Source organism: Cucurbita maxima, unplaced genomic scaffold (genome assembly GCF_002738345.1).
Source record: "Cucurbita maxima cultivar Rimu unplaced genomic scaffold, Cmax_1.0 Cma_Scf00004, whole genome shotgun sequence".
Taxonomy (NCBI): Eukaryota; Viridiplantae; Streptophyta; class Magnoliopsida; order Cucurbitales; family Cucurbitaceae; genus Cucurbita; species Cucurbita maxima.
The window spans coordinates 2,691,356-2,712,235 of record NW_019272020.1 but is presented as its reverse complement, the minus strand read 5'-3'; the positions used below and the strand labels follow the sequence as shown (position 1 = coordinate 2,712,235).

Here is a 20,880-nt window from a genome sequence, read left to right as displayed (position 1 = left end):
GAAAAAAAAAAAAAAAAAAAAAAAAAAAAAAGGAAAAAAGAAAAAAAAAGAAAAGAAAAGAAAGAAGAAGAGAATGCCCTCCGTCCCACTTCTAAGCATTTGAAGGGAAATGAGCAATGCAAGTTGTTTTTACCGCGCATCTTCCCCTTGCGATCTCACAATTCTCTCTCAAAAATGGCCAGAGATCTAGGGCTTCTTTGAGAGAGTAACTGCTAGAAAAATGGCGGTGATCATCGAAAACTCAATTTGGGAGCCAAATCCATATTTGTTCATCTTCATCTTCCTCTCTTGTTTTCTTTCGATCCTTCTTCTACCTTATGCTTCCAAGAATAGCTCCACCAGAACTCCTTCTCCGTTCGATCATGGATTTTCATCCTCATTTTCTAGTTTCCAGCGGAAATTCCTGCTACTCTATTCTCTTGCGTCAGGTAAGTTCTGCGTATTACTCTGCACACTTTCTTCCTTTTTTCCTAAATAAAATTTACAAGTAACTGGTAATTTCGAGAGTCTCTCTCAGGCGGGATCTTCTCTTTTTAATTTAACCTTTTTCCAGACTATTTCCCTCCCTTTACTGACATTTCTAGTTCATCGAGTTCAGCAAACGTAAATTCTCCTTTCAATTAAGGGGCGTGGATGTTGCTAATCGGTTACTCCTCTTTATATTACAGTAATGGAAGGCTTATGGTCAGTATATGGTGAGTTTGAGTATACGTATCGCGGAGTTAGCAGAGAACAGATAGTGTTGTCTCTATGTGTTGGATATGCGGCTTCTCTCTTCGTCGGTTCCTTTTTGGGCGTTCTATCCGATTTGATGTAATTTTAGTTCTCTTATTTACTCGATTACCTTCTCATTCCGAAATGCTAGTACGCTGTCTTCGTCTATATGCCATGATGCAGAGGAAATGGAAATCTGATGCTAGATTATTTTTCCGGTTGAACATGGAATTATGCTGGTAACTGTGATATATCATAGAATTTTATTTACGCAATATTCTGATGATAGAAATTCAGATGTTTTTTTGGCAAAGGAATTAGTGATTTCACATAAGTTCTAAGATCGTCGTTATGAACATTTAAGTAGGACAGTGTAGTTTTTGGAACAAATATAAAGAAAAAGACGGTGCAGTCTGAAAAATCAACGTTGTTTTCCAGTAACCGTCACTTGCTAGGTTGTCAGCTCAATTTTCATGGTTTTACTAGAGAGTAGAATTCCTCCTTCAATGCTCCCATTCAGATTTCATTACTAAGATTTTATTATAAATACAATGAAGTAAATGATTTTGTTCTTCTAAGAAATGATTTTATTATTATTGTAGAGGTCAAAAGAAAGTATGTATGACGTTTTGCATAATACACCTTGTCACTGCCGTATGGAAGAGGATTTCTGTGCATCCAAGTCTCTTTATCACCAGTATTGGTTTATCTCTTGCTACTTCAATATTTTCATTCAGCTTCGAAGCATGGATGGTACATCATCATGAGAAGGTTTGTTAACGTAGCTTTGCACTTGGATTTATTTAGGTAGCCATCATATTAGGGCACATAAATTTACATTCATGTCATACTTGTTTAAAGGAGTTGAGGACCCTTAAATATGAAATCAATGGACTTTGATTGTAATATTTTTTACTTCAAGTTTAAGGTTCTTGAAATCAAACCAACCAGCTTATTTATTTATTTATTTATATTTAAGTTGATGTAACCTAGTAAGTTTAATTAGATATTTATTCATCTGTTTTATCGATCTCAACTTATGCTCCAACTTGTTTTGTTTCTACTTGGTTGAATGGTTGGCCATGTTGATTTCTATTCGAGCTCCTGCAGTACCTCATGAGTCTCTTGTTTGAAATAGAGCACTAATGTAAAGTCATTCCCTCATGTATTTTTCTCCCCTTGCAGCAAGGTCAAAGGCAAGATATGTTAAGTGACACATTCTGGCTAATGACCGTATTTGAGTCTGTCTCTTTGATTGGAAACCAGATGCTTGTGAATAGTCTGGTTGGTGATAATGTTAAGATAAATATGTTTTCTCCTTCCACCGTTGCTGTGTTCTTGGCATTGATATGTTTAACTTTTGTCACCAAAGGGTGGACAGAAGCATCACAAAGAATAGAACTGGAGGACTATAGAACTTCTTTCAGTGCATATATTTTTAGTGGTAAGCACCATATGTTCCTTATATTTACTTACATCTTGGTTTAGGTTTTGTTTGACTGGGTAGAAATTTCAGCCAAGTATATTTATGCCTTTTATTGTTAATTTAATTAACAGTTTTGCTCTGTTGACGCATTAACGTCTCTGATGTATTTGAATATATACCAATTTTGCCGAACCCCAACCTACCCGAAACTATCAAATACCTTCATATCGTTTTCAGGGATTTTCTTGGACAAATCCTTGTACAAAGTTGGGTCTTTTCTAGTAATTTGCAATGTCTATTGAAAATATATTGGTTTTCGAATATCATTTTTAACTTTTTCAGAATGGAATGCAGCCATTATTTTTGTTTTCTTGGTTTCTTCTGCACTCTACTAATGAGAAACCTATGGAAGACCAAGTGCTTAATGTCTTCACCAAGGTAGATTCTAGTGTAAAATACACTTTTGGTCCTTGAGTTTGAGGATAGGTTTCTTTTTTATCCCTATGTTTATAAAAAAATTTACAGTTTAGTCCGTGACCTATAGGAAATGGTTCTAAAAGGTCCTTGGACTGTTAGTTGACTGACGAAAAGATGATTTGGCACGTCTGAACTTGCTGACTAGATTTTAATTTTGCTTATGTGCCTTTTTTTTCTCTCTCTCTCTCTCTCTCATTTTCCCTACCCTTCTTCCTATACCATTTTGGTGAGTTCATGAAGAAAATTCACAAAGAAATTTATCTAAAAATTCAAATCCAAAGACCTTTCTACTCCAAAAGGAAAATATTATCCCAAACCCCCCATTTTCTATCATTCAATTCTAGTTCTTAGAAAACTATAAAAAGAACCAATCAAATTCAAGCCATTCTGTACAATACATGAAGATTTTTTTTTGTAAATCACTAGGCAGAGTTTTTTTTGTCTTCTCTTCATCTTCTCTTTTTTGTTCCATTTTTAAGAGGAATAATCTGGAAGGACTCGGTTTTTGGGTTTTTTAGATCTCTGTGGTGTTCAGATCTATATAAACTTCTGTTTCATTATTCTTGCGTTTTCTGGTTTTCTTTTCCCATTTGTTGGTTGATGCTTCAAGTTTTGATTTTATTTTTTCAATTGAGGTTTTAGAGAGATGATAAAAATTTGATTGAATTCTTTGCCTTTTTACTTGCTTTGGCATTTGTTTGTTGGTTTATTCTCCATTGACATAATTAATCGTATTATGACATTTTTTAAGGTGGGAGCTTAAAATTTCAATGAATTCTTAGATTTAGCTATTTTAATGCCCTATTATGTGCCATAATCTCTGAGCACAAAAATCAGTGTACTTTGTTTCATGGCAGAGGAGGACATTCTTGTTTCGGAGAGAGAGAGGAGAGAAGATGTATTTCTTTGTTAGTTTTTGTGAGAAGAATTTTTTTAGTAGTTTTCTTTGTGAACTTGGCAAAATAGTGGGCTCGCTGAAAAGGAGAAAAGAAGGGAGGGAATAACCAAATCATTTTGTTCGTTTAACTAACGGTCTAAGAACCTATTAGAAACAATTTTTAAAGGTCAGGGACTAAACTATCAATGAGATTTATGTACCAACTAGAAACTTATTCTCAAGTTTAGGGATCAAATGTTTACTTCACCTTAATTTTTTTTTTTTTTTTGCACATCAGCTGATTAGATGGTTTCACTGTTCAATAAACTTTAGTTGGTATGAACTAGGATTTTTATCAAGATTATACTTCCCATCAAATAATTTGTGAAATACGATAAATTAGTAGATGTTCTCAAAATTCATAAACTTTCATAATTTGCAGATAAAAGGATATGGTTATTGGCATGGGCCCAAGCTTCTATTCACTTCTCTGTTGCATTCTTTTGGATTCTTTGGGCTCCAACATTAGTGGTACATATCTAAAGTACATTGAAGTATCAAAGTTAATTTGTTAGAGGATTTATAATATTTGAAATTATATGCCACTGAACAAGTCGTTCTGTTTCCTTATCCAATTTTGAGGTTCTTCGCTTAAAGTACAAATTAAACCGCTGTACTAGTAATCTTGTAAGAGTATCAATTTGAAAATGGTACTGCTGTTGGATTTAGTTAACAGGCATTCTAAATCAGAATTTTTTAGTTATTTTATTATTTCTGATCTAGGCTGATGGGCGGGAAGTGCATCTTGGGTTGATATACCCATGTTTGCTGGGGTCAAGAATCCTTGGAAGCTCATTGTTTCCATGGCTCATGGGAGGAACATCATCCATTCGGACTGAAGATTGTTTACTATATTGCTTTGTAATATCAGGGCTCGTGATATCAATTGTTGCTTTTGATTATCAGGTATGTTACATATGATTCGATTTCTTAGCTTTTTGAGAAATTTGGACGAGTAAGGAGCTTGATATTCTACTATTTATGCAGGATCTTGGAGTTCTAGTGATGCTATTTTCCATATTTCATGCCTGTGTTGGTTTAATTGTACCTTTACTTGCAAGATTAAGGACCATGTAAGTGTTGACTTGCTATTGTGATAGCATCTGCAGAAACGTAATTATGTTTGCAACAGGTTTGATTGCACAATGTCTTTTTTATCCTCCTATTTTTCTTATAGGTATGTGCCAAATAAGTTGCGTGGAGGGATGATTAGCTTATCTCTGGCCCCTGCAAATGCGGCAATTTTGTTTTTTCTGTTGCAGGTATGTAAATTCTACCTTCAATTGAACTCTTCTGATTGGTGGAGCACGCATTGGATGAAAAGAATGCATCTAGTATAATTCAAGAGTACCTTAACTTATCTCTCTAGCAATTTGAATTGTACAAGCAAAGAATTAGGCATGTTTTGCAAGTAGTTACGGGCCATAGGTTAAAAATTCGTACATGCAAATAGTAACAAAACCTGGTAAGAATTTTCCTGTCTATATCTAATTTGTTTACCATGAAGGGGCCTTGGGAAAAATTGGGAGCCCCAAGGAGAACGTTGGTAAGGGTTTCATTTTTCATTCTTACTCCGAAGCACATTGGAAACTTTAAGATGAGGAAGGGTCTATTTTATCGATCTGAAAATTACCTGTCCTTTCATCCAAGACTGATGCTATCATTATGAACTCTTCATATATGATATGTTAAGCCTGACGATAAGAATAATTTACTACGGGAATTCAGATGACATGTTATAAAGTTTAATATTTTTGGACGCACAAGACTCGAGTTATAAAACCTTCCATTTCGTATCTCTTTCTTTAGATGAGAAATTACATAGATGATGTTTGTGTCTTGTTTCCGTAGGGTGGCTATTACCGGCGTATCGAAAATTCAGTGATTCTAGCATTTGCTGCCCTTGGTCTGTTCACTTCGGCTGGCAGCATGTATGCATTGAAGCGTTGGGGAAAGCATCCTTATCAGGCATGGCAAAAGCAGTAAAATTGTTTTCAACATTTCATGATTTGGTACGAAATTGGTAAGCATTCTTTCAGAACTGCAACTGCTAATCTTCTGCTCGAGATTGCAAGATCAAGTTATGGGATCAGTTTTTGTTGATTAAGATTCAAATTCAACAATTCCAGTCAATCCTATTTCCCTGTTTGTGTAATGCTAATTCCTGTTGATGAGACGTTAGATCATCATGAAGAGAAGGACTAGAGGACTCCACTCAGATTCTAATGGTGTAGGTGGAGACAAGTTGCTGCCAAATGGGTGAACCTTTTAACCTCCTAGTCAATATAGGATTCATTTTCTTTGAATGATAGAATATTATATTTTCTTCTTTTATGTAACTTTGCTTAGCTCGTGAATAACAAAGTTTTATATTAATCAATAGTTCGACTATGGAGGGATTTGAATATTTTGTTCAAGGTGTATTTTAAATGATTAAACTATAAATCCCAGCAGCTGGCATACCAATCAGTATTTATTTATCAATCAACATCAATATGTATTTATATACTAATCAATAATTATTAAATCTATTCAATAAAGTATTCATATTTCCAAACTGTTATTAGGTTGGGGATTTACTTGGCTTAATATTTAGACATTTTTCTCTTATCCTAAATTAAAACTTTAAGCACTTAACTACATTGAAAAAAAAAAAACATTTTAACATTAACTCGCCTAGTATTTTATTTGGTAGGGGGAAGAGGATGGGAATCAATTTTTTTTTAATGTTAAAATTCATTGTCTAATATAGAGAAAATGATAGGCCGAGATTTACGAGTTATGCATTGCATGTGGTAAATAGTTACGCTTAATCGTTCTGTACTTGATCTCTGATCCACTTTGTAGCGACCCATTTCTGTCCTTTGACCACAGGACAGCTTCCATGGAGTGATGTCTGCAAAATCATCCAATAAATAAGATTCTCAGACAAGCAGCGTTCTTAAGAAACGCAAAATGCTAAACAGAATAGCACACCATTTAACGTTAAACTGACCCACTAATCTTGCTGAAAAATTACATCATAATGCTTCCGAATGACAAAGATGCAAATAACTCAAAGCACATACATGGACAGCATACAGACAATGAATTACCCACAAAAATATGTTTTCCAAAATAATTGCTATTACCTTATGCACATGCATGCTTTCAACTGCAGCGATATGCATGATGTAAAGATTTGAAGTAACTACCACTTCAAATATTAATTAGTCTACGGCCCCCCAACGTATTAAGGTCAGATCATCATATAGAATAAGTCCCCAACAAAATAAACGAGCATCTTCTATCAACTTCCAAAACTACATTACTGGAATTGGTCAGACGAAGTTTTAGTTTTTTTTTTTTTTTTAATAGTTTAGTTTTAGAAAATTTCCATATACTTACTCATAGTTGCTTGATACAAATTCAAATATTTGTAGTTTTAATGGGGAAAGGAAATTATAGTTTTTCTTTCTTAGTTTCTGTATTTCCTAAACAAGATGAGTCCCGACATCTCCTGAATGTGTCACCAGAAGCAGAACCAAAACATTCAAAACAAATAACATGTCTCTGTCCAACACCTCTACATTCGCTCATAATAAGTGTCCATGCTTCCTAACGAGCACCATCTTATAACAGCTTTGGGAAAATTTAGCATAATTCATAATCCCTGATGTTCCTTGTCTATGGCAAAGCAATATCTAATCAAAGTCTGAACAAATATGTCACAAACTGTAACAGCCTGAAGAAAGTGGCAAAGATTTTAGTAATCTTAAAGGAATTGATGGATCCGTGTAAGAGAATGTTACTAGGAAAGTATTAGCAGTGGCCAAATTCAAATTCCTTGATAGTTGGTTAGGAGGGAAGGTTATCAATAGAGGGAGTTGGGTAGTTAGAGATCAGCATATTATTAGATAACTGGTCCATTGTAGAACTTGGGATAGAGATGATCCTGTCCAAAGGCTATATCAATCTGTATTTTTCATTTTATGTAATACAATTTTAAGACTGGGATCCTAATGATCATGTCAATGTCTATATGGTGAGTAGCATATGATAGGGGGTTTATCATAAATCGAGAAGCTCCATGATCAAACAAAGCATATGCTCCCTCAGGCTGACTCGTTGTTCAACAATACACATCAATAATCCATACAGCATTCAAACTAAAATCACCATATCAAGCAACAGAGATAGGAACAGGAACACTAACCGGATCGATTGTACCATTTGGAAAAACAGAATAAAACAGAAGTCCATCACCTTGACGTGGCTTCACTTTCAAACCAGTACATTTTTGGTAATCGTATTTTCCATCCATATTCAAGCCATTCTGCCAATCAAACATAGTAAATACTCCATTTGACTCAACCGCATCGTTCATGAGGTCTTATGGTCTTACCTCAAATGGAAACATGGTTTCTCCACCTTCTTCAACATCAGTCAAGTATAACAAAAAGGAAGCCACCTGAATGTTTGGATGCTAAAATGTCAGTTAGGCAAAGTAGTGAATGTGTACGAGCAATGAACAAAGGAAAGGCTGATCTATCTACTTTGTACCCTTTGGCTCTTCTGTGGTCCATATTCAGAAGGATTGAACGCATCATAATGAGAATTATACTTCTGCCCAATCTCATAACGCAAGATATTAAATGCCTGAAACACAAAACCCTCAATCCATTTAAAAATATTTGCGAAACAAGAAGTTCAATACCTTTTACAGACACAACAAAACATTATAACATACAACTCCACGCGGAAATACAACCTGTACATTAACTAAAGAATGAAGCAGTATTATAGAACAGATTTCTACAAACAATTGAAAGAAAGAAACATAGATATAAAGCTACAGGGGCATCAAATGGATAGAACACAATGACAAATTATCAGGTTTCAGGTTACCTGTTAGTATTTAATTAAAAAACATGACAGTAAAAGGTAATACTTGTTAAGGATGTTTATTACTTAATTATAATTTACTATATATATTATATTTGATCTTTTTATTATAGGCAAATATCGGCTTACCATATCTATTTATTACTCTTTCTATATCTTTGTAATTTATTTGGTTATAAATAGAGAACTTTCACACCGTTTAGGAGAGGTGGTTTTAGCAAATATTCTCATGGTATCGGAGCGGTTTTGGTTTCGCAATCTCAATCCTTTATTTTCAATGGCTTTTGAATCCTTTTACTCATCTTCTTCTCCACCACCATTGCTGGCTTTGACGCCGCAGGGGCAGTCTCCATGATAGTCGTAGGCAGAGCCGATTGATTACTCTTCGGCTCCACCCTTTTGGCCTCCAAATCACCATTCGTCATACTTTGTACATACAACCTCACCTTCTCCAACGTAATCGGTTTCCTCTTAACCAACAAAGCCTCTTTCATTTTTTTCCCAATCTTCCGTTCATCCTTCACAGAAACCCTAACCTCAGGATCCTCATCAGCATTCTCATCGAAAATATATGGAATCCCGACAAGCCCATTAACCTTATGCAAGATTTACCCTCGAAATCTGAGTGCCGCACTGGCCTTTTCGCCAACCAAGTCACCGCCGGTCTCCTCGCCAAAATCAGCTCCTTCACCCACTGTGGCCACTCTTCTGACTTCAACATCGTCTTCGTCCCTTGCTCTGAGGAGCGTGGCTACCTTTCCGTCCATTGGAACTTCACCACCTGCTATGGCGCCGGTTACTTCTCCATCGACTTCGTCTACTGCTCCTTTGGAGTCACCAGTGCAAACTCCAATTGTAAAATATGCTCGAGATATTCTTACTCGTGCTCATTTGCTCAATAGCAAACCAAGTCCACAAGACGTAGACATCACTTTGTCTCCGCCCCTCTCTTTCTATCTTCGTCTAAAATACACCCGAGTCTGCATTCTCAGTTTATACCCTCTTCTTCATCTCTTCTTCATAGTCACCATCGAACCCTCTCTCTCTCTCTATTCTCCTTCTTCCTCTGGGTTTCCCCCTTATACTTCGTGGGTTAGACATATTCTTGCCGGAACCAAGACAGCATCGCCGCTAAGCGGCGATTCCTCTGCAGTTTTCAATGGCCAAGAAATTGTTTCTCGACGTCTCCTCCGAATCAGGTGGTAGACATCTTCACAAAAAGTATTTCTCGACCTTTCTTTGAATTTTTTAGATCCAAATTTCACGTTCGTTCAAATCCGACGTTCAGCTTAAGGATATTTAGTACTGCATTATAGTTTACCATATATATCATATTTGATCTTTTAATATAAGTAAATATCTTCCATTACTGCTTATCATAGGTATCTATCCATTTATTACTCTTTCCATATCTTTGTAATTTATTTGATTATAAACATATAACTTCCACACCATTTAGGTCCACTTTTGAGATAATAAACCTTCATTCTCCAAAAGTTCAAACAAGAAAATCGGACTTAAAAGGGGGCGCATAGTAGATTTACATAAATCCCATCAACGACCGTAAAAAATGGATTGTCAAGAGTACACGTCAAGCATCAAAATTTTAAGAAGGCCAACTTAAGAATGTTTGATTAATCCACCACACCTAAATGGTGTGAAAGTTATCTTATTTATAATCAAATAAATTACAAGGATATGGAAATAGTAATAAATGGAAAGATATTTATGGTAATAAGGCAAATATTAGATATTTGCCTAATAATAAAATATCAAATATAATATATATGGTAAACTATAATTTATTACTAAATATCCTTAACACCCCACCGCAAGTCGGATTTGAACGAACGTGAAGCTTGGATCTGAAAAATTCAAAGAGGTTGAGAAACTTTTCTTGAAGATGTCAACAACCTGGTTCAGAGGAGGTGTAGAGAGACACTTTCTTGGCCATCAAAAATTGCAGAGGGATCGCCGCTCAGTGGCTATGCTGTCTTGGCTTCGGCAAGAATATGTCTAACCCATGAAGAGGGATTGTCGCTTAGCGACGATGTTGCCTTAGCTCTGGTGAGAGTATGTCTAACCCTAAGAAGTAAAAGGGGAAACCTAGAGAAAGGGACAAAGACAATGTTGAAGTCGGAAGAGTCGCCACATTGGGCGAAGGAGCCAATTTTGGTGAGAAGGGCGGCGGCAACTTGGTTGGCGAAGAGGCCAGTGTGGCGCCCAGATTCCAAAGGTAAATCTTTGCATAAGGTCGATGGGCTTATCAAGATTCTGTATATTTTCGAAGAGAACGCTGATGAAGATCCTAAGATTAGAGTTTCTATGAAGGAGGAAGGATGAAGGGAAAATTGGGAAGAAAATGAAAAATGCTATGTTTGGAAAAGGTGAGGTTGTATGTACAGAGTATGGCGAAGGATGATTTGGAGGTCAAAATGGTGGAGCCGAAGAGTAATCAATCGGCTCTGCATGTGTCAGCCATGATGACTGCCCCTGCGGCATCAAAGCCAGCAGTGGTGGTGGAGAAGAACGGTAGAAGATTTCAAAAGCCATTGTAAAGAAAGGATCCGGATTGCTAAACCAAAATGGCTCTGATACCATAAGAATGTTTGATTAATCCACCACACCATTTTGATTACTAAATATCCTTAACACGTATGGAAATTATAAGCAAGTTGGTAATGACATCAGAGGTAATTTCAGAGTAACTGGCAGGTTTCATCTTTTCCAAGGAATTGACAGAGTTCAATCTATGACATTCCCTATCAAAATTTTACATCAAATATATTTAGGATTCTATAACAACGTACTTTTGGAAGCTTAAATTCTTATGGACGATGTAGCAACAGAATTCTAACTACAAAAAGCTGGGTGGAAATATAGACGATCAAAGTGGTAAACCTTACTATCATAATACCTCTCCATGCATCCTTGGAAGCATAGTCGCCCTTGCAATTTTTTCCTCAATGGCGCCCAGCGTCCCACTTTCATCTTCTGAAGCACTAAAGAACACTCCAGAACTGCTTGGGACAGAGAGAGAAGGAGAGAGAGAGGGAGAGAGAGTCAATTTGAAAATGTAATCAAGCACCTTTACAAAATTATACATTCCCTTCAATTCATGAAACCAAAAACCAAAATAAAGTAATAGAAATTTCCTATTTTCACCTATACCCATGGCTAACTCGGAAGTTCTGCTGGATTAAATTGCAGCGGTACCAATTACAAAACACAATGGAAGGATACATATTTTTTTAGTTGTGAATCAACTGCATGGATAATGTAAAATTATAAAACTGTTGGGTCCTCCTAAACCAACGCCTAGGCGTTAAAATGGAATTCCAAGACACAATAATTATGGGTGAGAGTGACCAGAGAGTCGAACTGACGAGGAAAAACCAAAAAAGAAAGTATCTATGTCTATGCTGAAATACTAAAATCTCAAAAGATATCTTCACAGACCATAATATAAATCAGACCATAACATAAATCACATATATAGACCGAAGGTTATAATTGGAGGTACTGGAAGAAACAAATGTTGCAGTTCAAAGAATAGTGGAAGAGAAAATTAAATACAAAACCAGAATGTCGTTCCCATAGGATGCGAGTATAACACATACTAATCCCACAAATACTTTATGCAAACATACATCCACATTTAAAATCATGTGAGAATATTTGCTATAAAACCCTCCAACGTGAAAGTTTTCTATTTATAACCAAATAAATTAATATGGAAAGAGTAATAAATGGAAGAGCAATAAATGAAAGATAACTATGGTAAGCTATAAGGGAAGACAAACATCTACATATTTTCCTATAATAAAATATCAAATTATTATATCAAATATATCTGGTAAACTATAATTAAGTAGTAAATATCCTTTATGAACTCCTTAAATCACCTGATCGGGCATATCTATAACTCATGTTAAAAAAAGATAATTAATAAAGTCACAAGTGCTACATGCAAACAGAAGATACCTTGTTCGGATTCCTTTCGTGTTCTCTTCCGTTTCTCCCTTACGTAGAGCCAAGGAAGACGGTCTAAGCCTCGGCCTCGCCATATTGACTATGTTTCGGCATTGCTCCGCAGTTGCAAACTTCGGAAAATAGAGAGCGCGTGGCTGCCAGCTCAAAAGCTACGTTGATGAAAACTTTAAATTAGACATACAATAATTGAAACAGAAAAAAAAAAATCATGAATACTGAAGGTCGAATAATCAGTTGCAACGTTCGTTCGTTGTTTAAGTAATACTTCGCATAAATACATGACAATCCTAGCATGAACAACTCATTCTGAGTGACAATACGGTGAAACTAACGTAGCAGTGGGATAAGAATTAAAGTCAAATGGAACCAAACGGATAGCACCTGAAATGGAATCAAAGAAATGGAATCGTCGCCGTTTTCTCCCGAGGGCATCAAATCGAACTCGCTACCACCGTTGACCGATTGAAGCAACCTCGGCCTCGGCCTATCGTCATCTACATCCTGTTTGTTCGTCCGATAGCAATGAGATGGTCGGAAAATTAAAACATTACATTAAGGTGACGAAATCTTATGGAGATTAGAAACTTGAAACACACAGATCAACCTGAGAGAGAAGAGAAGAACCGAAGAATCCGGCAAGGAAACAAAAAAGGCATAAAACGAAGATAACTGCCGGCAAACCTAGCTTCGATCTCAAGCTCGAAGAACTTTTTCCGCTCTTGCCTTTCATCTTTCTTTCCTTTGAAGGAATCACCGATCTCTTCCTTTTAACTGTTCCTACTTCCGGTTTCGGAGGCGTCTGGGTAAGTTGAACTGATTTTGTGCTTCGAATCTCGTCAATTGGACAAAGGTTATAAACGTCTCATTTCGGTCGTCGAAAGTTAGTGTGACAAGGCGGGAATTCACTTACCGCCAGTAAATGCACCTAAAACCTTAAACCTAAAATATTTAAGAATGTTATAACCATATAGTTGTCATACTTAAATTCATTATATTTTAGTCCTGCTTCAACAAAGTAATAAGAATTCAAAATTCATCTTTTTTTTTTTTAATGATAGAACTCTATAACTAGTTTATATGGTATAATTTTAATTATGATTTTATTCATGACTCAAAGCATTCTCCTCTCTATGATTTTGAATTCTTAGTTAAAAAACAAAACCAAAGTTTTAAAGACAATTTTTTTGGATTTCAAAATATAGCTGGAAAGATTTTGAGAACGTTTGTAAAAAGTACATGACCAAACGACAAAAGATCCAACATGTGAACGTAGCACTTATGACATTAGTTTTAAAAAGTTAAAAACTAAATAGTTGTCAAACGGTCGATATGCTATTGTCCTTCCAGAGAAGGGAATGGAGTGTTTAGAATTTAGACGAGTCTTTTCCATATGGTAAAAGCTCTTTCAGATAATTTAAAGTCCTTACAAAATGTCCTCAACTATACTATAATGCTAATCAGGAGGAAGAATTGCTCTTACCGAGGCCTCTAGCTGTGCTTGGTATATTCATAACAGGCCAGGTGCAAGACCTGACCTTCTCGCAGACACTTATCACGCCTAATAATTACTGTAGCATTTATCACGCCTAATAATTGAAGCATTTTCGACATCAAAAGGACCAATGTTCTCCCTAAATAAGTTTCTTGGACCAATTGAGGATCCTAAAAAGTTGGCCCTTGATCGTATCCCTGATCCCTTGTTTCCTCAGCCTTGCATCTTCGATATCAAGAGTTCTGTATGCAAGGGCAATTAGATACATTGCTGGATGAAGCCGCCTGCACAGACGGTAGATAACTTGGCTTGCAACGATATAGACAAAATATTAATTTTGAAACACAGTTTTAGGAGAAATGTGATGCAGAATTCAGAATAAACGCAAATGCTTTCAAATAAGAGATCAGAAAACACAAATCTACCATGAAACCGAACCGACCGAGACATAGACGTGCACGATTTTAGATTTAAAAGATGACAGCAATGATGAACATCGGAAGGCAATTGACCAAAAGGTTCATCCGGTAATCCCACCAATAGCTTGAAGAGATGGAGATAATGTGCAATTCATTTTCACAGTAGGTCGAGAAATAGACGTGCCAAATATCAAATTTTTAAACCTGGCACGTTTTTTATCCTAAACAAACTCAAATGAGAGAGTAAAAATGAAAATTTCTTGATTATCCTATTAAGTCATTCTGTGTAAATAGAAGCTTTAAGATTAAAAGTTTATTCGTATACTCAGGTATGAACTTACTCTTGACATTGTTCTTGAGAATCAAAACCATCCCAAAACCTTTTTGATGGAACTGTTCGGCCTTTCTTATTTTTACCAAATGTTTCGACATACCAGCCCCCTACATCATGCAGACCACACCGGGGCTCGAATAGCCAAAACCTATTATAAGATAGAAGAGTTTAAAAGTTAACAACAAGGACAGTAATCAAGAAAGAGATGCAAGTTTATAAATTCATCATTTCTACTCTACCGATCTTCATGTCACATCAAGCTCAGCAATGCCATGGTGTAAGCTCTCTAGAGAGGGAGGGTCCAAATACCTCAAATTACTTGGTTTATCTTGTAGTTCTTTATCTTTTAAATTTCAAGATCATTATAGTACAGTTTGTTTGCCATCATCTACATGCATAGTGATTCTAACAACCTCCACTCGCAAAGCTCATGCACTTCCCTTGTACCATAAGTAAAATGGATAGTTGCTATCGCGTTCTAATCAACAATAAGCTGATTGGTCTACGAGTTGGTCCTTAACATGACATGCAAATATAACACCCTAACCTCCTATTAGAAAAAATGATTATCACAAGATAGAGACATCTGCATAATTGAGGACCACCGTAGAGAAAAAGATCTGAACGATCAAAAGCACCCGCCAGCTCCTTTTCAACAAAATAGGAGGTGGGGGAGAAAGAAGATCACAAGCTATCCAAATTCTTTCTATCTACACCCATTCCATTTCATTAAAATTCCAAAAAGTAGTTAAGCTTTCAGTAACCCACCAAGAAGCTATGCTAAAAACATTGAAGTATCGAATTATGCATCCAAATAAGAAACTATGGAAGCCACTGAGTTGAAGATGCAAATTGGTCCAACTATAGAGATCAAAGAATCCAAGGTGTGGTTCCTTGCAGTTAAACCGAGAAGGCTTCCCAAAAAATTATTTCCTCGAGTAATAATGTACGAGGGCTTCTACTGTAAATTTTGTTATTTAAGGCACCCTTACTCTTGCTCATGATAATGGACCTGTACAACTTTTTCCCCTTTACAAATTCATTTACTTTTTATTGAAAGATCACAATCCTACTTCCAATCGTGCATTTATTTTTTAGTGTTTCACTCACAATTATCCAAGTGAGTGGCAACAAGCCCTTGATCTCCCTCCTTCCCACAAAGAGTCCTAATCTTGCATTACAGTTTGAAACTTCCAGGTAAAAGTATCAGACGACTATAATGTCAATAAAGTAAAAAGAAAGAGCTATTTTTATTAGCCAACTGCCACTGATAGCAGGATCAATAATTAATATCATCACTAAATACGGGGACAACAATCCATAAAATTCTGGAGATGCAGAACTCACTTGCTTGGGGGCAAACGTGCTCGACTGCATCTACACTCACAGACAGAAACTTTTTCTGTGCTGTACCAGTGCATGTGTTTCACCTGTAAAATTAGAAATCAGTAAGTAAGTATCAAAAACATAAATATACCATTTAAATACGCAGGATAATCAAGCATACATTCAGTTTCCACAGAAACAACAATATGTTGATCGTGCAAGAGTCATGCAGCTTATACCTTTTTGTAAAATATATTTTTCCACAGCATCGTTGTGACATTACTATTGTGTAAAATTAATGGATGGCGAAAGACAAATCTCTCTTATATCTTATTCTGTCTTCATTCGCCATAGAAGGGATTTGCTGAGTTACCTTACCATATGCACAAAAATGCATCCATACTGCAGCATAATCATATAGATATAAACAGATGAATCCTAGCATACTACCCCAGTAGGAAATATAATGATAATGAAGTCAAACAGAAAAAAAATACTAAGCGTTCACCTGAGGAGCTTGTTTTTAATATATAATGTCAAGAATGTCATCGAGCACAAAAAATGAAAAGAAAGAATAAAATATTGTTTGTTTATTATTTTTTTGCATCTCTCCTGAGTATCATCTCCACAACAGAACTACTATTTCATTCTACAATACTTGTAAGTCTGAGAACTTGCCAAGTAGTTAAGATCCACAGAAGTGATCCAAGGTGTTTTGAACACTTAGCCATTTGGTGAAAAACTTTACCAAATGGACAAGTGTAGAAAAAAAATAAAAAACATGAAAGACAGAGAAAAAATCCCAACATTAAAAATTTGTCAATATATACTAATTTCATGGCGATGCATTAGGAACTATGCAAGCACCTTGATTATTCTTGGCTTCTATAAGAAACAAGATCATGAATAGCAAACAAGCAGACAAATGAATGAACTGTAGAAAAATGTAACATTAGAAGCAACAATAATTTATGATGACGAGTGTAAAGAAAATAAAAGGATGGTGGTAGCTTAAAGACTATACAGACCATTAATGTTCGATGTTTCATTATCACATGTGTTTTTGTGCCATGTTTATTGTAAACGGAGCAGGATCCTTCTTCTTCAGATGTACCTAGACCAAAAATAGAACCCAAGGGAATCCTTGCCCCGGCAGCATCCCCAGAAGAGAAATCTATAAAATATCCATCACTGGTATGCATGGGTTCATCATTGGAACTAAGAAAAACATGTATTTGATCTTGATTGCCTTTATCCTCCATGCTCTTACCATGAAACTTTGGAGGATGTCTAGAAGCCCTAGCAATTACTTTTCCACAAATATGCAACTCTAAATCTTTGTATGCATCTGATTCATAAAACATTGAGGCCTGAGGAAGTTCAAATTCTTCCTCTCTTGTCAAATTCACGCAGCTGCTAACATTTTCAATGGCTTGAGTGATGTTTAGACACCTAGAAGTTGAAGAAATAGACTTTCCACTGGTGGCAGAAGCCACTTTAGCCACCTCCTCGGCAAAACTGACTATCCCAAAAAGATCGCGCCCTGAAACCAAGTGCAATATCTCGGAAGTTTCATGAGTTGACCTCTCCTCAGCTTCAAAACAATCAGGTAGAAGTTCCATAGACTCGATGGTTGGACCAAAGTAAGCAACATGCATCGCTAAGTAGAAATCCCTCTCAAGTTCATCAAAATAGTCCGTAACAACAACAGGTTTCCTTTCTGATAATATCTCATTAATAAAAGATCTATAGGACTTCAACCATTCAACAACTTCCATCTGCTTGAAAGCTGTCTGATTGGATTTATATACGTATGATATTGAGCCGTAGCTACCATTTTTTTTAACTAGCTTTCTCTGAGCTACAAGAAAACTGTCGTAAAGTGCCCTCTTCTCTGAATCAGAAAGGATCTGCAATCCATCATCGATTATACTTGGATGTCAGATTACCCTGTATATCACAAAGCAAACAAAAAGACTAAATATTACTATTAACCAGTTTTTACGCTTTCTATCTGAATTGTGAAGCGTAGAAGCAGTACTACCCCTTAGAAGAGATGCAGCTATCTACAGTGACTTGCACACAAGTTATGAAAACGGAAGTACTCAAACATCACAGGGGTAACAGCATGTGTTAGTGAGCTAACTATGAAGCTCTATGAACAAGCCGTGTCGATTAAAAAATGCGACAGTGAAGCTCAGTTCCCATGCGAGACTATGGATAAAAAATGTTCTTCGAAATCCAATAGTCTTAACAACATTTTTATCAAAATACCTATGAGTTAAATATCACCTTCTATTGCTAATGCCATTACGAACCTTTTCGAACTCGGATAATTTTCTATTCTAGCTTCGCCTACATCTCAGTCTTCGCGAAAAATAAAATTTAGATTCAAATCTAATACATATGGTTATAATACAAGCTACAAGTACGTTACATTCAATTAACAAATGAACCAGAGATATTGAATTGCTCGACTTGGTTTCGCATGTTTCAATGTAAGAAATGAACTAGTATAAAATTGAGATCAGTGCAATTTATCAAGCGAGAAAAAGTTAGAACTAGAGAAGAAGAGTACTGTAGACAAGCACCTCGTACGCCGCAAGGATTTGCACAAAACGCTGGGAAGCAGCGGAATTATTTCTCGACTCAGCGAGGTCTGGATGAGTTTCCTTTGCCAATTTGCGAAAAGAAGCTTTGATTTCATCGCTGGAGCTGGTCTCTGAAACTCTCAAAATATCGTATGCGTTCTCTCCAGAAAATTCAGATTGAACTGAGCCACTGCCACAGTTAAACAGCCGAATTCCACATCTCGAATAACATAATACTGGGCGATAAGAGGCAGACTTGGCTCGAATTTGCAGAATTGAAACAAAAGAAAGTGCCCCCCGTTGGAACATTCCATTGACCGGAATAACTTTCAGTTTCATTTTGATTCAAGTGTGGAGAGGCACAAAAAAATCAATCGCAATCGTATCGTGAATTGTACATGCTTGCAGTGGGTGACCCGTGCGATGGTCCGGGATCTCTACCATGGCGCGAATCGGGGCACTCTCTTTCGGGATCGAATAAACTAGACCGACTCAAATGAACCAAACCGAACCGCATGCCACCATCTTTTATTTTCTTTTCTTATCCTTTTTTAAAGTCTAATATAACAAGCTAGCTAAGCAACAAAATTTCTCATTAAAAAATGAACAAGAGAAATTAAAAGATAAGACTCAAATCACCTTTTATTAAAGCTTGCTTAATGTTTTAACTATGCTTAAATAAGTTTATTTAAACAAATAAATAAATTTTGATGGTCTAAAAATTTCTTAATATTGTTAGACAAACCAGACTCTCTTGAATGGTATGATATTGTCCACCTCATGGATTTGATTTGGGCTTACCAAAAAGGCTCATCACCCCAGTGGAAAGAGAAGTATTCGTCAATGGTATGATATTGTCCACTTTGAACTTGGCCTCACCCAAATGGAGGGAGAAAAGTATTCCTCAATTGTGCTTTGGGCTTCTCAAAAGACCTCACCCGATTATTCTTTATTTATAAACCCAGGATCATTCCCTAAATTAGCCTATGTTCCATCATCCAACAAATATTACACTCATTTTATTATTCTCTTTTAAATTTTATTATTGTTGCACTAACCCATTTTATAATCTTTATTTATCATTGTAATTGATAATTTATGGCATAAATACTAACAAATATTTAAGAACAATACATATAATTCCACATCTGAAGTTAAAAAATGGAAATATATGAATTCAATAGAGAAATATTGTGGTTTAAAAAATGGCCAAACACATGATTTCAATAAATATATATGTATAGTTTTTTGTTTTTTTTTTTCTGCTGCTACATCAGTATAAAATACACACAAAAAAAAATGTATTTTGCCTAAAAAAATATATATTCAACATTAATTATGGAGGAAAATAGTGAGTAGTTTAAAAAATACCCTTAATTTAAATAGAGTTAAAAAAAAAACTTTAAGTTTAAAAAAAGTTTCATTAATATCCTTCAATTAAAAAAAAAACTGTCTACAACGTTTCATCTAACTATCCTCGAACATTTTAATATTACTTTTAAAAATCAAATAGCATTTTTTGAAACGACATACTAAAGACAATTGTATTTTTTAAAATTTTAAAAATAATTTAAAAGTGCTCTTCTAAGTTTTTAAACAAATCTAAAAGTGTTAATGGAAATTTTGAAGATCTAAATGAGATTTTAAAAAAAAAAAAAAAAAAAAAAAAAAAAAAAAAAAAAAAAAAAAAAAAAAAAAAAAAAAAAAAAAAAAAAAAAAAAAAAAAAAAAAAAAAAAATTAAAAGGTATTATTACATTTTTTGAAATTTTAAGAATATTTTTAAGATTATCAATTTTAAGAGTATTTTATTAATTTAGCTNTGTGGTAACGTAAAAACTTAATATACATTTCCCATTATTTCTTATTTTTTGCATTATCATATTCAAAGATAAAAGTATAAACAATAAATGTTATTTATTGCAACTTTGTTTTAATAGAAGAAAGATGTCATCTTTTCCCATTTAAGATCTTCACAAAAAATGCAATACCACCATATTTAATATAAAGTAACAAACAACCACCCCAAATTAATTTTAAGCAATAAATCCACAAATTTTCTGTTATGGGTAAATTCATTTTAGTTTCACTATGGACTTTTTGGTCTAAACTGTTGGTCGTTTTTTTAAATGTTACATAAAATTAAAAATTCTACTGAAATGACAAAAAAAAAAAAAAAAAAAAAATCAACTCTAAATTTAAATATGATACAAACAAGTATAAAAAAAGACAAATTTATCTAAAGAGTAAATATTGCGTAAATACATATTGTGTAAATCAATGAATACC

At 35.1% G+C, this 20,880-nt stretch overlaps 3 protein-coding genes across 5 annotated transcripts; 1 reads left to right on the top strand and 2 right to left on the bottom strand.

The window, feature by feature from the left end:
* Positions 1-49: 49 nt before the first annotated feature.
* On the top strand, positions 50-5,943 carry LOC111477684 (molybdate-anion transporter-like). Of its 2 annotated transcripts, XM_023121565.1 has the most exons (10): positions 50-428; positions 669-813; positions 1,317-1,485; positions 1,900-2,158; positions 3,937-4,025; positions 4,137-4,181; positions 4,278-4,460; positions 4,542-4,627; positions 4,732-4,816; positions 5,406-5,943. In XM_023121565.1, the coding sequence occupies exons 1-10, from the start codon at positions 221-223 to the stop codon at positions 5,538-5,540; spliced, it is 1,404 nt and encodes a 467-aa protein (XP_022977333.1). In that variant the 5' UTR covers positions 50-220; the 3' UTR covers positions 5,541-5,943. The 2 variants fall into 2 exon arrangements, with proteins under 2 accessions (XP_022977333.1, XP_022977334.1); XM_023121566.1 differs by lacking the exon at positions 4,137-4,181 and having other exon boundaries at positions 52-428; positions 5,406-5,934.
* A 270-nt stretch (positions 5,944-6,213) lies between these two features.
* Positions 6,214-13,253, bottom strand: LOC111477685 (probable prolyl 4-hydroxylase 9). The gene is made up of 8 exons (XM_023121567.1): positions 13,036-13,253; positions 12,813-12,932; positions 12,423-12,580; positions 11,356-11,458; positions 8,097-8,192; positions 7,939-8,004; positions 7,750-7,869; positions 6,214-6,450 (listed from the first exon to the last, which is right to left on the bottom strand). Exons 1-8 carry the CDS (start codon positions 13,159-13,161, stop codon positions 6,364-6,366), a joined length of 876 nt encoding a protein of 291 aa, XP_022977335.1. The 5' UTR covers positions 13,162-13,253; the 3' UTR covers positions 6,214-6,363.
* A 548-nt stretch (positions 13,254-13,801) lies between these two features.
* On the bottom strand, positions 13,802-19,043 carry LOC111477682. 2 transcript variants are annotated; one of them, XM_023121564.1, is made up of 5 exons: positions 18,594-19,043; positions 17,031-17,912; positions 16,024-16,106; positions 14,684-14,824; positions 13,802-14,165 (listed from the first exon to the last, which is right to left on the bottom strand). In XM_023121564.1, the coding sequence occupies exons 1-5, from the start codon at positions 18,930-18,932 to the stop codon at positions 14,063-14,065; spliced, it is 1,548 nt and encodes a 515-aa protein (XP_022977332.1). In that variant the 5' UTR covers positions 18,933-19,043; the 3' UTR covers positions 13,802-14,062. The 2 variants fall into 2 exon arrangements, with proteins under 2 accessions (XP_022977332.1, XP_022977331.1); XM_023121563.1 differs by having other exon boundaries at positions 13,814-14,207; positions 18,594-19,041.
* Positions 19,044-20,880: the final 1,837 nt, after the last annotated feature.

What these genes read in the sequence shown, in the direction of transcription:
- LOC111477684 (XM_023121565.1), top strand. Translation starts at nt 221, where the DNA reads ATGGCGGTGATCATCGAAAACTCAATTTGGGAGCCAAATCCATATTTG. An exon ending in GGCGTTCTATCCGATTTGAT is followed by an intron (nt 814 to 1,316) that starts GTAATTTTAGTT and finishes TTATTATTGTAG; the next exon opens with AGGTCAAAAGAAAGTATGTA. An exon ending in CAGTGCATATATTTTTAGTG is followed by an intron (nt 2,159 to 3,936) that starts GTAAGCACCATA and finishes CATAATTTGCAG; the next exon opens with ATAAAAGGATATGGTTATTG.
- LOC111477685 (XM_023121567.1), bottom strand. Translation starts at nt 13,161, where the DNA reads ATGAAAGGCAAGAGCGGAAAAAGTTCTTCGAGCTTGAGATCGAAGCTA. An exon ending in ACGAAAGGAATCCGAACAAG is followed by an intron (nt 11,459 to 12,422) that starts GTATCTTCTGTT and finishes TGTCCCAAGCAG; the next exon opens with TTCTGGAGTGTTCTTTAGTG. An exon ending in TTCCAAGGATGCATGGAGAG is followed by an intron (nt 8,193 to 11,355) that starts GTATTATGATAG and finishes TTTGTGTTTCAG; the next exon opens with GCATTTAATATCTTGCGTTA.
- LOC111477682 (XM_023121563.1), bottom strand. Translation starts at nt 18,932, where the DNA reads ATGAAACTGAAAGTTATTCCGGTCAATGGAATGTTCCAACGGGGGGCA. An exon ending in GCACGTTTGCCCCCAAGCAA is followed by an intron (nt 14,825 to 16,023) that starts GTGAGTTCTGCA and finishes ATCTTATAATAG; the next exon opens with GTTTTGGCTATTCGAGCCCC. An exon ending in TCTCAAGAACAATGTCAAGA is followed by an intron (nt 14,208 to 14,683) that starts GTAAGTTCATAC and finishes CCGTCTGTGCAG; the next exon opens with GCGGCTTCATCCAGCAATGT.